Source organism: Nicotiana attenuata, unplaced genomic scaffold, assembly GCF_001879085.1.
Source record: "Nicotiana attenuata strain UT unplaced genomic scaffold, NIATTr2, whole genome shotgun sequence".
In the NCBI taxonomy this organism is placed as follows: Eukaryota; Viridiplantae; Streptophyta; class Magnoliopsida; order Solanales; family Solanaceae; genus Nicotiana; species Nicotiana attenuata.
Window position 1 is genome coordinate 19,462 of NW_017673912.1, and position 14,224 is coordinate 33,685.

Below are 14,224 nucleotides of genomic sequence, written 5' to 3' on the forward strand. Positions count from 1 at the left end.
GGGAGCTAAGAAAGATTGGGCCATATTTTCTTAATGTTATAAAAATAAAAATTATAACGCATTCCTTTGAATATCTTTTTAGAATAATTTGTGTTTAAATTTGAATTAAAACATTTTAAGTCACAATTATATGATATAATTTACAAGATGCCTTAGATAAAAAACTTAAACAAATAAATAGCCCCAAAAATAAATAGGCCCACTTAGGCCCACATATATATATATATATATATATATATATATATATATATATATATATATATATATACACACACACACACATATTTAAGCAATGTATATATAGTATATATAAGCTATATAATTTAAAAGAAATTACCTTAGATAAAAAAAAATTTAAAAAAAGTCAAGGCCCACTTAGGCCCGTTTAGGACCGAACCCGGCCCACATAGCCCGGGATCATTAGTACACGGTCCCGGTCTGGTTACACAGCCCATGAAGCCCGGGTCCGTTTAAGCCCGGGCCCACTTAGAACCGGAGCGTTTAAGCCCGCCCCGCGGGACCCGTTTAGGACCCGGCCCGGACCGTTTGCCACCCTTACTGCAAAGCAAACCAAGCCGCTCTTATTCTACTAATATTTCATAAAATTTGGTTATGTGCATGTATACATTAATACGAGTAAATCATCAGTGAAAATACTAAATACGAAGTCAATATAATATATCTTATTGAAAAAACAAACAACACATAATTAATGGTAATATTCCATAAGTTTTTTTTTGGGGGGAAGAGAGTCAAAGCAACAAAAAGACTAGCTAACAATTAAGTGAGTGAAACTCCAACAACATTTCTCGCACCATGCGAAGACATAGTATAAGCTAGAAGTGCATGTCATTTAAAACGAGACTCTTGTCTAAAGACATAATTAGCTAACCCATCAGTTACCGAATTAGTAAAAGGTAACGAATAATGCATCTAAGTTTTACATCGAATAATGTAATTTAATATAAAGGGGTCGTTTGGTTACAACGATTAGGGAAGTTATCCTATTGAGATTTTACCTTGTGCATCACAGAATTAAGGGTTCGCTTGGTTGGGGATTAAGTTATCCCGAAATTAGTTATCCTGGAATTCTAATAGGGATAAAAAAATACTACAATTCCAGGATAGTTAATCCGGAATTAATAATACCACTATTTTATCCAAACCAAATATGAAATAAGCTCATATCAAATTTAATTTCGGAATTAATTATCCCGTATTCCTCCTACCAAAGCAGCCCTCATAATTAAAGTGAAATTTTTACAGGCAATATTCCTCTTGTTCTGTTATCCCTTTTGTCACCTTCCTTACAATTTCCTTTCTATCTTTTTACAGACATATTCCTCTCTTTTTCTCTGTCTTTCTATCCTTTCATGGGAATCATCTCATTTCCCGTGACTTCAAATTCCTAACTCAAAACCCTACTCCTCCATTGAAACACAACACTAAAAGCTTCTAACTTTCCCATTTCTTCCTGTTATTTATCAATGCACCGTTAATTCGCTGTCTCTGGCTAGAGAGAAGATAAAGGATAAAGAAAAAAGATGATGAGGTCACCTCAGGTACGAAACGGCGTCGTTGATACGCCGTCGCCGTCACACTTTCACTCCACCGTATCCGTACACAAGCTCCGGCGTTTCAACATTTTGATTATCGTCTTCCGATTTGCTTCCTTCTGCTTCTCTCTTGCCTCTGCTATCTTCATGTTTACTAATTCTCGCCGCGGCGGCTCAGATTTTCCTCAGTGGCACCACTTCGATGCCTTCAGGTAACTAAAAAGCCTTTTGATACTACGACGTCGTTTTTGTCGCCAGTGTTGAAATTTGATGCATTTTTCGTTCGATTAAACGGAAATTGAAATTGGACAGAAAAGCAAAATTTTTAATACTCCGGAGTAGGAATTTGATGGATTTTTTGCTGAAATTTTTGAAATGCTGATAAAATGACGTCGTTTCAGTATTTCGTTATTCAAATTTGCTGGTATTTTAATATATATTTTTTTGCTTTTAATAAACTCTTTTCAGTCGGTTGAACGGCAAATTGAAATTATTATAAATTTGGAAAAAGAAAACTGATAAAACACGGCGATTTTAGTACTCTGAAGCTGAATATTGATGGAATTTTAGCTGAAATTTTTGAAATACTGATAAAATGGCGTCGTTTAGTACTCCTCACCTCAAATTTGCTGGTTTTCAATTTTTTCTTTCAGTTTTGCTTTTAGTACACTCTTTTCACCCCATTGAACGACAAATTGAAATTATTATAAATCTAAAAAAAAACTGATAAAGCGCGACGATTTTAGTACTCTGGAGCTGAAATACTGATAAAATGGCGTCGTTTGAATTCAAATTTGCTGGGATTTTTTTTTTTTAACTTTTAGTAAAAGCTTTTTATTTTATGTAAAGGTTTGTGGCAGTTGCCGGTGGAATTGTTGCATTATATTCACTGTTCGAAGTAGGAGCATCCGTTTGGGAGATTTCAAGAGGCGCCACTGTGTTCCCTGAAGCGCTCCAAGTTTGGTTCGATTTCGGCCACGACCAGGTTCGTAAAGTCACTTCTTTTTAATCCGTTCAAATTCACTTCATTTAAAAGTTGGACTGCTTTGAACTAAGTAGGCGGTTGAACATGACTATTGTAATTTTTGAAAAAAAAAATTTAAGTTAAAAAGTAGTATTGAAATTTGAAATTATTTCAATCCAAATAATTTTTGGTCGATTAACTCGGTCATTTTGAACCGATTCAGGTCAACTCAATTCGCGCATTTGACACCTCTAATGTTGTCTTCAATCATTTTTTGCGTAGGTGTTTGCGTACCTATTACTATCGGCGGATTCGGCCGGAACATCGTTGGCTCGGACATTGAGGGATATGGACACGTGTAAGGTCAACAATGCATTCTGCGTGCAATCTGATATCTCAATAGCCTTTGGATTCGCCGGGTTTATGTTCTTGGGTTTTTCTTCTCTCTTGTCGGGTTTCCGGGTTGTAAGTTTTATTATCAATGGCTCTCGATTTCATGTGTAAGACAGAGGGGGTTGCAAGGGTGGGGTGGTGGAGAAAATTAAAGAAAATTGTAAAATTAATTTATTTCTTAAAATTAAGTTTTCCTCTTTACATTCTCTGATATTTGCTTGTTAATCTTGAGTAAAATGTGAACTTAATCTTTTCTCCTTTTCAAGAAAACTATTATAGGAGTATCGTTTTTGTAATGGTAATAGGAGACAATTTTTAATAGTGTTGGCATTTAAGGATGTGGCCTAATGATCCGTTGGTTTATAAATACCAAAAGAGCAAAAACAAAAAATCTACGCGGTTTCATCTTACCTATCTAAATCTTAGTGGATAGACCACCCTGATTAAAAATACAATGGAATAATCGAAGTATACTCAAACTAACCCGGACACTACTCTTACAAAAGATGTACGGATAGTGTTGGTAATTATTCCCTACCGTCCACAATAAGTGACCAATTTGCCTTAGGCACACCCATTAAGGAAATATTAAATTCTAGATAAAAATAGTTAGTATGAATAAACTACCCTTAATTAAACACTGCATCATAATTTAATATGAGGAATAAAAGACTTTTTAGCGACACGTATATAAGAGTAATTTTGGAAAAATAAATTGAATTTTTCTTGATTATATAAATGGACACTTATTTTGGACCAAAATAAAAAGATAAATTGATCACTTATTGTGGACCGGAAGGAGTACTAACGATGAGTAAAGAAAAGAGAAAAGTTGAATGGTCTGGTCCCTTATTAAATATGGATCGGGTCAGATAATTTATCCTTTTTGTATTACCCATTTTGACCCGCTCATATCCGACACAACCCGCCAATTTGCTACCCCTATTTGTTAGGTAGGGAAAGGCTTTGCTATGTAGGAGAACCAAACTCTAAAGTACAGTCGAGCAATAGTTTAAAGAAGAAAAGCTGTTCTCTAAAGAGTATCCCCTCTTTTAAGGCCTAAACAATACAAAACAAGAAATGTAGGCAATCAAACAAAACAATTAATAGAAATATTACTTTTCGGATACAAAGGATTGAAGAGCTGTTCCTTAACAAAGTTAATCTTGCTCTTTTTCTTTTACCCTTCCACTGTTTAAACACATTTCCTCTAGATCTTAGGGACCCAAAGTAAAAACTTCTAAATATAATTTTGCATCTTCAAGCTTTAACATTCTAGGTCCAGACTCAACTATCAGCATAATGTCTTCATATTTACATAAGACTAAGTGCTGTGAGATTCACAAATTGGGAGAGGCAAGTAAAAGCTCGGACTCGACGAGATCAGGAAAATAACTGTATGCTTGGCATCAGTTAGTTGCTTGAGTACTTAGGATCAGCCACTACATAATGATAAGCAATAACAAATACGAAAATAAAGATGCCAACAAAGTTAGCAAAGAACCCCAAATCTTGATCATCCATTATCTGCAAGAGGAAATTGAAGCGCCAACAGTTAGGACAAAATGAAAACTATTACATTGAGTTACACAAATTAGATTTACAACAACTTTGCAATGACTGGCTTCCGGAAAGGGCAGGGCAGCCCTGTGACAAGGCACCCCGCGTTAATGCAGGGTTTGGGAAAGGGCCGCACCCCAAGGGGTGTGATGTAGGCAGTCAAACCCAATGCAAGCATTAGTGGCGGCTTCCATGGCTCGAAGTCGTAACCTATAGGTCACACGGAGACAACTTTACCGTTGCTCCAAGGCTCCCCTTCTCTGGCTTCCGGAAACTAGATCAGAAATAAAACAAGGGACGTAATTCCTTCCAAAACCACAAGAATGAATAATACTGAACTAACAGATGCTAATTGACTTGAAAGTCCATATAAGAAAGCAAGTGTGCTAAACACAATAGTTCATTTCCTGCAATAACATTTTACATTTCATCGGTCTCTGCATCTTTTCATATTAACCATGTAAAGTGACTAAAATATTATCATGAAACAATCAACATTCAATTCTTTTTGGATCCAGAGTATTGATATAGCACAAAACTAATAGTAAGAATTTCCACCTGTCTATGCAAACTTGACTATATCTTTTTATTTCTCTTTTGAGGACAAGCACTTAGGGGAATAATACCTTTCTTATTATTTAGTGCAAAATGGATTTGAACAAGCAAAGATCACTATGCTAGATAGTTATTTATCTTATTTGTTTGAAAATCAGTTCAATTGATTTGTGTTACGCCCTACTTTCATTGTTTTCTGGGGTCATGTCTCTTTTGTGCATATTCTCTTTTAAACTTACCCTTGACTTGGGCAGTGATCTCATTGCTCTCTCTATGCATATTCAATGCGCTGATGAGAGTACAAGTTACTGACTACCACAGAATAACAAAAACAAATTATTTTACTCTTCACTGATCAATGACAATTTTAGAGTTATCCAATTTCTTGAATGAGTTATGAACTTATGATACTACCTTTCCTTTTTAAAAAGAATTAAGAAACACAACTCCAAGTCTCCAAGGTACTGGTCCTCCTCTTAGCACTAGAGCAAAGCCTCACTGACCACGTTAGATACCTATATGCACAGCATTCACTTGTTTAAAACTCCAAAGCTCTACAACCGCTCCCTTACACATCTCAACAATCTAAACCACTTCGATACCTTAAAATTCTGTGTCTCGACAAACCTAATAATCTACCACAGTCAGGCATCAATCCAACTGCCGCAACCTAAGACTTCTAAGGGGGGGAAACAAAGGCAGCTCAGTGCATAAAGCATCCCGCATTCACGCAGGGTCCGGGATGTGATGTAGACAGCCTACCCAAATGCTAACACTTCTATAGAGAATGCTTAAATTAAATTCGCGAACCTAACGTCACGGTGAACGCCCATCGAAATCTGTACTTACTAAAAATATTAAGGTGAAGTTCTTCCTATTCCTTTAGTTACACATTACACACCAATGATCAATGACAATTTAGAGTTATCCATTTCCGCAAAAGAGTTATGAACTACCTCTTTTTTCAATAATTAAGAACCACAACCTCAAGGTAGCGGACTTTCTCTTTACCACTAGAGCAAAGCTCCATTGGCCAAGTTAGGTACCTATCATCTATGTTGCGCGGACTCTCCAAAATGTAGCCGCACCCGTGTCGGATCCTTTGAAAATGCACTACTTTTGGAGGATCCGACACGTATCCGACCACATTTTCGGAGAGTCCGAGCAACATAGCCTATCATGAGGACAGGATTCACTTGTTTAGCTCAAAAGACTAAAGCTCTACAAGCGCTCCTTACACTTGTTGACAATTTAAAACCACTTCGATACCTTAAAATTCTGTGTCTCAATGTACCTAATGGCGAATGCATCTCCCCAGTTAGCCAAACTGTTACAACCTATATTTTTATAAAGAATGCTTAAATCAAACCTAACATCATGGTAAACACCCATACAAATCTATGCTTACTATAAAATTTTAAGGTGCAGTTCTTCTTCTTTCAATTGCTAAACTAATACCCTTGAGACGTTCAAGTACTTCCCCTAGATTGGTAAAGGGAGACTTTTGCTAAACAAACTCCCAAAACCAATGCAATGAAAAAAATGAAAAATTAAACTCATATCAACTCCACAACCATCTCTTGTGCCAAGGCAAAAGTTTATAGGAATAAAACCATCAATCGTCCTCGGAAACAGTGCTCTACCTCCACAAGATAGGAATAAGGTCTGTGTGCACACTACCCTCCCTAAATCCCGCGGGATTATACTGGATATATTGTTGTTGTTGTAAAACCATCAAACAAGTGAAAACCAGCCTGCATATCCAATAGAAATATCTTTGGTGGCATAATTTGCCCAGTCCAGTAAAATGTAAATTGGCCAATGAAAACAAAATTACTTAGCAGTTACACCAAGTTCATAACTATTAAGCATATGCAGTGGAGGCAGATATTAACGCCTCCCAAAGCGATCACCTCAAGCTCTTTTTTTTTTGGACAATAGTGATGTCAGAGCAAGCTTGTGCGCCCCTCGGCTACTCCACCAATACCTGCTACCTCCCACCAGCAGGAATTGGGTAACATATGCGAAGAAATCGACTAGTGTTTTTTTGTTTCTGCTCGGATTCTTGGTCACCTCAGGCTTATATCCCAATAGAAACAAATAAAACTTCCATTTGAAGCAATTACCAAATCCAAAGTACAAACTACAAACACAAAATATGAAACCAAAAAAAGAGGTGCAAAAATATAAGTAGTGATCACAGTGGGATTCGAACCCACGACCTTTAGATTCGGAGTCTAACGCGATATCCACTCCGCTATGTGATCACATTGTTACCTTCTTCTCCAATTTCCTTCATTTATTTATGTACAGCATTTCTACTATCATCGAAAGGGACAAAGGAAGATCAGAAACGGGTACCACTTTCACCGATCAAAACCCCATATTTTTGAAGAAACAAACAAAATCAAAATGAATGGAAAAACGACACCAGAAAGATCAAACAAAATTCAGATCTGTATATATTCACATGAATACAGTCATAGATGTGTAAACATCAAACAAGTGTGTGTGTGTGTGTAAAAATTAATCAGATGGAGATCTGTACCTTTGTTTGAATAAGACGTCGAATGAGATCTGTTCGGTCCGCTTGGTTTGTCAAACTGATGGGACAGAAAAGGTATAAAAAACAAAGAGAGAAAGTACGTTTTTGGGGTTAGGGACACTAATGTGATTTACTCAAGTTAAAGACGGGTAAACATAATCAAATCCGATCTGATTACGTTTTAAGTCGAAAAAACAATTAATAAATGTGGCTGCTGGGATTCGAGCCCAGGTCTCCACGGCCACAACGTGGAATTCTCACCACTAAACTACAGCCACTTGATGCTATTGACAAACAAATAACCATATTTGTTATGATGCAAATACAACAATTGGTATAAATTTGTCCTCTAATCCGAAGATTTTGACAAAGACGTAGGAAAAAAAAAATTAAGAAAAAAAATCAAAATATTCCTTTTTGTTCAATAGATGACTAAAAAGTTTTCTTTCTCTCTTTTTGTGAAGATTAATCCTTCTTGTCTATCTAATTATGATTATCCAATCAGTTCAGTAAAATTAAAATTTCTTGTTAAGAATCAGAGTGGACCATCAAGGAACAATAAAATTTCTCTCTCTAACTAATCCTCTCGGCGCACGTTAACGCGGCCAGCTAACCTGCGCCGGAAGCCATGGAAGGGAGGGGAAGAGCTAAACGAAACCAGCAGAAGACTGCAATGGATGAGCAGCGTTCCTCAGCTACTAGGAATGCTGTATTAGAGCTCTTTGTATCCCCAAAAGGGATACGAATCGAAGAACCAGATGGAAGATCAAATGCGAAGAACATGCAAGCTGATGAAAGCAGTGACGCAGGAGATCTAGCTAGGAACAAAGGGAAAATGAAGGAAGGGATGAGTACCCCAGCTCCAATGGCAACAACTGCTAAAGGAGACGAGGCGAAGAAGAAAGGTCAAGGGAGCAATTTGAACACTAATGGAACAGTACCATGCACTCCAAGTACTGTAGAGAAAACAAAAGAGGAGGGGAAGCAGATTGAATCTCGAGCACAAACATGGGCAAATGTGGTGGTTGGGAACAAGTTGGCTATGAAAGGCATGAATCTGCATTTTATTGCCCCAATTGTGCAAAATGGAGAGAAAATGGTGAAGCTCGAAGTAGAAGATGTAGAGCAGGAAACCGCAAAATGGAAGAATGCTATTGTCATATATGTAATAGGTGAATCTCCTTCAATTGGAGCCATGGACATATTTGTGAATTCATTGGGGAAATACTCAATGAAGCGTCAGATCTACTACCATAAGGAAGATTATTTCATCATACGGTTCAGTAGTACTGAGGAGAGGGACCAAATACTGTACTCAGGACCACATACGATCAATAATCGACCAATAATTATGAAGGCATGGTTGGAGGAGTTTAATCTTCATGATGAGGTGTTAAAGACAATTCCACTGTGGGTTAAATTGCCTAATCTACCTGTTAATTGATGGAGTATGACAGCACTAAGCAAAATAGGTAGTGCTTTAGGTAACCCCATCTACGCTGATGAGTGTACGACAGGAGCAGTAAGAATTTCATATGCAAGACTACTAGTTGAAATGGATATCACAAAGCCACTTCCAAGACAGATAAAGCTGCAGGATCCTAAAGGGAAGGAGATGATGCAGGTGGTGGAGTATGACTGGGAACCCAAATACTGCATTAAATGTTTGAAAATAGGTCATGAATGCACAGAAAACAGGAAGCCAATACAGCAGAAGAAGACAAATAAAAGGAGAATGGCATGGGTCAGAGTAGATAAAGAAGAATGTAATGAAATTAAGGAGAATGACCAAACAATAGAGAGGTCAGAACAACCAAGGACTGAGGCAGAACAAGGAAGAGATGGAGTGCAAAGCAAGGATGTAGGATGGATAACAGTAGCAGGCAAATCTGCAGCAAGAACAGTTACAGCAAAACAGAAAGATATTCATAGTATTGACGAAGCTAATACTTTTCAGAGCTTGATGTATGATCATAGGAATGAAGCAGCAGGAACCCGCCAGATCAGTAGCCAAGGAGAGTAGGGGTACTTTCACTATCCTTATTTCATTCCAGTATGAGTGTGGTAACTTGGAAAGCTAGAGGGATGAATAAAACATATAAGCAAAAAGAAGTTAAGGAGTTTGTTAGAATAAATAATAAAGCTATAATAGCTATAGTAGAACACAGAGTTAAGGAGTTGAAAGCCATTGATATAGTCAGGAAGATAGCTCCAAGATGGGAATGGGTATCTAATGCTAGAACAGGATAAAAAGGAAGAATATGGGTAATATGGGATCCTAGAGTTTATATCTTTGATCCAAAGGAAATGGATGAACAATTTATTCATGGGCAGGTTAGAATGAAGTCAAAGCCAGTTAACTTTGGTTTCACCACAGTTTATGGGTTGCATACTATCAAAGACAGGAAACCTCTGTGGGCTAAACTGAGGCAAATAAATAGCATACAACAGGGTCCCTGGTTGGCAATGGGAGATTTTAATGCAGTACTTCATACAATAGATAGACAGCATGGATCAGAAGTGCAGGACATGGAAATGAAAGATTTCAAGGAGTACATGATGGACACAGGCATGAATGCATTACCATCAGTGGGAAGGGATTATACATGGACCAATAATCATACATATAGTAGGATAGATAGGGGGTTGGTGAACACTGAGTGGATGATGACAATGCCTAGCTTGAAAATTCAGGTATTAGAGCCACTGATATCTGACCATTCTCCTTTAAAACTGATGATCACACAGGGGCATACAAAGAAATACAGACCATTTAGATTTTTGAATTGCATTGATGATCATCCTCAATTTATCCAACTGGTTGAAAGAGCTTGGAAGGAGGGAAAGGAAACTGGAAAAATGGAAATAGTGTGGCAGAAGCTAAAAAGAACTAAGGAGCTTATCAAGGAATTAAATACACAACATTACAAAGGGCTGGATGGGAAAATTAAAGAGGCAAGGGTAGAGTTGCAAACAATACAAGAAGACATGGGTAATAGAAGGCATGACACTGTGCTAATTGAGAAAGAGAGGATATTGAAGCAGGAACTAGAAAAATGGGTGAATATTGAAGAGAGTGTCTATAAACAAAAATCAAGGGTGCAATGGCTGAAACTGGGAGATTCTAATTCAGGATACTTCTTTGCACAGATGAAGCATAGAAACAGTACAAATGGAATTCAAATGCTGCTAGATGATATAGGAAAGCAGTTGGTACTAGATGATGAAATAGAAGCAGAAGTCCTTGGCTACTACAGGAACCTCTTAGGTGCAAAAGATGACTCCATTCCAGCTATAAATCCTAACATAATCAAAATGGGAACTACCTTGAGTAGAGACCAACAACTGTACCTGATCAGACAAATTACTAAAGAAGAAATAGGAGAGGCATTGAATGATATTAATGATCTTAAGGCTCCAGGATATGATGGTTTCAATGCAGTGTTTTTCAAGAAAGCATGGGGCTGTATAGGTGAAGAGGTGACAAAGGCAGTGGAGGAGTTCTTTGAGTCTGCACAGATGTATAAACCAGTAAATTGCACAGCTATAACTCTGATACCTAAAGTCAAGAATCCAACAAGTATAAAAGAATTCAGGCTCATCTCTTGCTGCACAGTGATCTACAAAGTAATCTCCAAGGTTCTAACTAGAAGACTGTAGTGTGTTATGGATGATTTGGTTGATATCTCTCAAGCTGCATTTGTGCCAGGAAGAGCTATAACTGATAACATCATACTGAGCCATGAGTTAGTTAAAGGATATGGGAGGAAAGGTGTATCTCCTAGGTGTATGATGAAACTTGACATGCAGAAAGCATATGATTCAATAGAGTGGGACTTTATGGAACAAATGATGCATGCTCTAGCTTTCCCAGGTCAATTTGTTAGATGGATAATGGAGTGTATAAGGACAGTCTCATATACAATACTGATCAATGGTGTTCAAACTAGACCCTTTGAAGCACAAAGAGGATTAAGACAAGGGGATCCCCTATCCCCTTATTTATTTGTGCTTGCAATGGAATACTTGACAAGGAGGCTGAAAATGCTCAATAGAGACCCAGATTTTAACTACCACCCCAAGTGTGCAAAGATGCAAATCTTGCAACTTGGGTTTGCTGATGATCTCTTACTTTTTTGCAGGGGAGACTTGAAGTCAGTACAGCTTATATTCAATGGCTTTCAAGAGTTTTCGAAAGCATCAGGATTGAAAATTAACAAGAACAAAAGCTCTTTATTCTGTGGAGGAATCACACAAGGAAATCAAGAAGAGATGCTAAGCTTCCTGGGGATACAAAAGGGAGAACTGCCTGTGAGATACCTTGGAGTCCCACTAAGCACAAAGAGAATATCAGTTGCACAATGCCAACCCTTGATTGAGAAGATTGTAGGAAGAATAACTTCTTGGACTACCAGATTCCAGTCCTATGCAGGAAGAGTACAACTTATAAAAAGTGTACTATTTGCAGTGTAGACATACTGGGCACAAATTTTTGTGATGCCCAAGAAGATTACAAAGCTAATAGAGTCCATTTGCAGGAGCTTTTTATGGACAGGTGAGAGAATGTCTCAAAAAAAGCACTCTTAGCATAGGAAAAGGTATGCATGCCCAGGACAGTAGGAGGTTTCAACATCATGCACATAGCATTATGGAACAAGGCAGAAATATGCAAGCACTACTGGGATTTATGCAGAGAGAAGAATAAGCTGTGGATCCAGTGGATCCATAGCTACTATGTCAAAGGCAGGGGAATATGGGGATTACAGGTGAAACAAGCTTCTTGGATCGTGGGGAAAATACTAAAGGCAAAGGACACTCTTGAGATAGCAGGATTCAACTATGATGATGTAAAGAGAACAAAGAACTGCAGTATCAAAGCAATATACCATAGACTGCGAGGAATTTTTGAAAAGGTGAACTGGAAGAACGTTGTGTGCCAGAATGCAGGGAGCCCACGATGGGCTTTCATGCTAATACTAACAGCTCATGGCAAGTTATACACAAAAGATAGATTACAGAAATGGAGAATACAAGTAGAGCTAGAGCGTGTGTTGTGCAAAACAGGAAGAGAAAGTATCCAACACTTGTTCTTTGAGTGTGAATATTCAAAAGCATTATGGCTCACATTGTTAAACTGGCAAGGTATTCACAGGAGAGCACAGGGATGGGACCAAGAATTAACCTGGGCAACACATTTCACCAAGCGGAAGAATCCAAGAACAGAACTGTTCAAGATGATCCTAGCTGCAGCTGTGTATTATGTATGGCAAGAACGAAATGTAAGAATCTTTCAAGCCAGAGAAAGGAGATGGGAAGTGCTATGCAAACAGATTGTGCAAGAAGTGCATTGTAGAAACAACAAATACTTAGGTACTTTGTTGAAAAGTCTGAATTGGTACCCTTGAAATGTATGAATATGCTTATGGGAAGGAGGGAGGGATGAATAGAAGTGTAGGATGGAATGTATGGGTTTTGCATTACTTGTAAATATTATTCCCTGGTAAATAGATATTTAATTACCAAAAAAAAATTCTTGTTAAGTGTTTGTAATAAATCGTTACAATTTTTTCATTTACTTTCAATTACTTTTCACTTCTTTAGGAATTACAATTTGGTAGTGGGTTCTTGAGGATTATTTATTTTTCCATTAAAATTATTTGATTTTCTAGAACTTGTGCTTTTTTGAATTGTTGTTAAACTTCATGAGAGTAAAGAATTTTCTTAATGGGGAAGCCAGGAATCTAATGAGCAATGAGATGTAATTTGCCTCTTCAATTATGTTGGGTCTGTGTAACTTTTAGGTTTAAGATTTGTATACGGTTAAAACCGGGCCCACCCGATTTTACTGATTAACCAAGACCAAAGGGATGGATCGAGGATCGACCCCATAGCATATTAGACCGAGACGCGAGGATAAGGTACCAAGTTCGGAATTCGAAGTACATGTCGAGATCGAGACCAATAATGATCGAGATCGAACGGGATAGACATCGAGCAAGACCGAAGATACCATAATAACGGAAAGGCGAGATATCCGTGACTGGTCGAAGATCGTGACGGAAATCTCATAACAGATCAAATCAAGGACGATTGTTTAGCTAATCATGGGATTTCCTTCTGTAATTACAATTATACCGTAGATAGGATTCTTGTACTATATAAAGTGGGTCTTAACCATTTGTAATCATCTTACATTCACGCATATTAAAGCAATATATCACACTTTTATCTCTTGCAAGCTCTGTTGTCCAGTTCATACTTTCAATAACTTGTTCGGTTGGTTCGAGGACAATTAGCTCAAGGGCCATAATTGTTCATCACATTGGTTTGCTTTGTTTTACTGTTAATTCCTAGCATTAACTCTTATATTTATCATTTTGTGCCAAGTAAAATCACATATCTTTAAAACAACTTATAAGTTTAATTATTATCCAATTTTAAGGGTAAATAGTTTAGCGCCCACCGTGGGGCTAAGGATAATAGTGATTGCCTGGTACAATCTTCGCAGCACACATTATTTTACACTTGTTCTTTGAAGTGTTTTTGATTTCAGGATCAACATGTCAAACTCACAAGTAGCACCCACACACAGAGACAACGACCTTGGTCTTCATAGCAAGAACAAAAACATAGCCGCCCCAAGAAACGGAG

General features: G+C 37.6%; 2 protein-coding genes and 2 non-coding genes across 6 annotated transcripts; 1 reads left to right on the forward strand and 3 right to left on the reverse strand.

Moving 5' to 3' along the window:
• The first annotated feature begins 1,276 nt into the window (after positions 1–1,276).
• Positions 1,277–3,124, forward strand: LOC109217603 (CASP-like protein 4C2). Its single transcript, XM_019381866.1, has 3 exons — positions 1,277–1,768; positions 2,406–2,541; positions 2,803–3,124. Exons 1-3 carry the CDS (start codon positions 1,545–1,547, stop codon positions 3,022–3,024), a joined length of 582 nt encoding a protein of 193 aa, XP_019237411.1. The 5' UTR covers positions 1,277–1,544; the 3' UTR covers positions 3,025–3,124.
• An 870-nt stretch (positions 3,125–3,994) lies between these two features.
• LOC109217601 (dolichyl-diphosphooligosaccharide--protein glycosyltransferase subunit 4A-like) lies at positions 3,995–7,710 on the reverse strand. Of its 3 annotated transcripts, none has more exons than XM_019381862.1 (2): positions 7,577–7,710; positions 3,995–4,440 (listed from the first exon to the last, which is right to left on the reverse strand). In XM_019381862.1, the coding sequence occupies exon 2, from the start codon at positions 4,435–4,437 to the stop codon at positions 4,327–4,329; it is 111 nt and encodes a 36-aa protein (XP_019237407.1). In that variant the 5' UTR covers positions 4,438–4,440; positions 7,577–7,710; the 3' UTR covers positions 3,995–4,326. The 3 variants fall into 3 exon arrangements, with proteins under 3 accessions (XP_019237407.1, XP_019237409.1, XP_019237408.1); XM_019381864.1 differs by lacking the exon at positions 7,577–7,710 and adding an exon at positions 7,306–7,558; XM_019381863.1 differs by lacking the exon at positions 7,577–7,710 and adding an exon at positions 7,251–7,558.
• Positions 7,223–7,295, reverse strand: TRNAR-CCG. The gene has a single exon. It is a non-coding gene; the product is annotated as a tRNA-Arg (tRNA).
• A 69-nt stretch (positions 7,711–7,779) lies between the features above and the next one.
• Positions 7,780–7,851, reverse strand: TRNAH-GUG. Its single transcript has one exon. It is a non-coding gene; the product is annotated as a tRNA-His (tRNA).
• Between the last annotated feature and the right edge of the window lie 6,373 nt (positions 7,852–14,224).

Bases quoted from the DNA above. Each gene is read 5' to 3' on its own strand.
- LOC109217603 (XM_019381866.1), top strand. From the start codon at position 1,545: ATGATGAGGTCACCTCAGGTACGAAACGGCGTCGTTGATACGCCGTCG. The intron at 1,769-2,405 runs GTAACTAAAAAG...TTTTATGTAAAG, and splicing joins CACCACTTCGATGCCTTCAG to GTTTGTGGCAGTTGCCGGTG. The intron at 2,542-2,802 runs GTTCGTAAAGTC...TTTTTTGCGTAG, and splicing joins TCGATTTCGGCCACGACCAG to GTGTTTGCGTACCTATTACT.
- LOC109217601 (XM_019381862.1), bottom strand. From the start codon at position 4,437: ATGGATGATCAAGATTTGGGGTTCTTTGCTAACTTTGTTGGCATCTTT.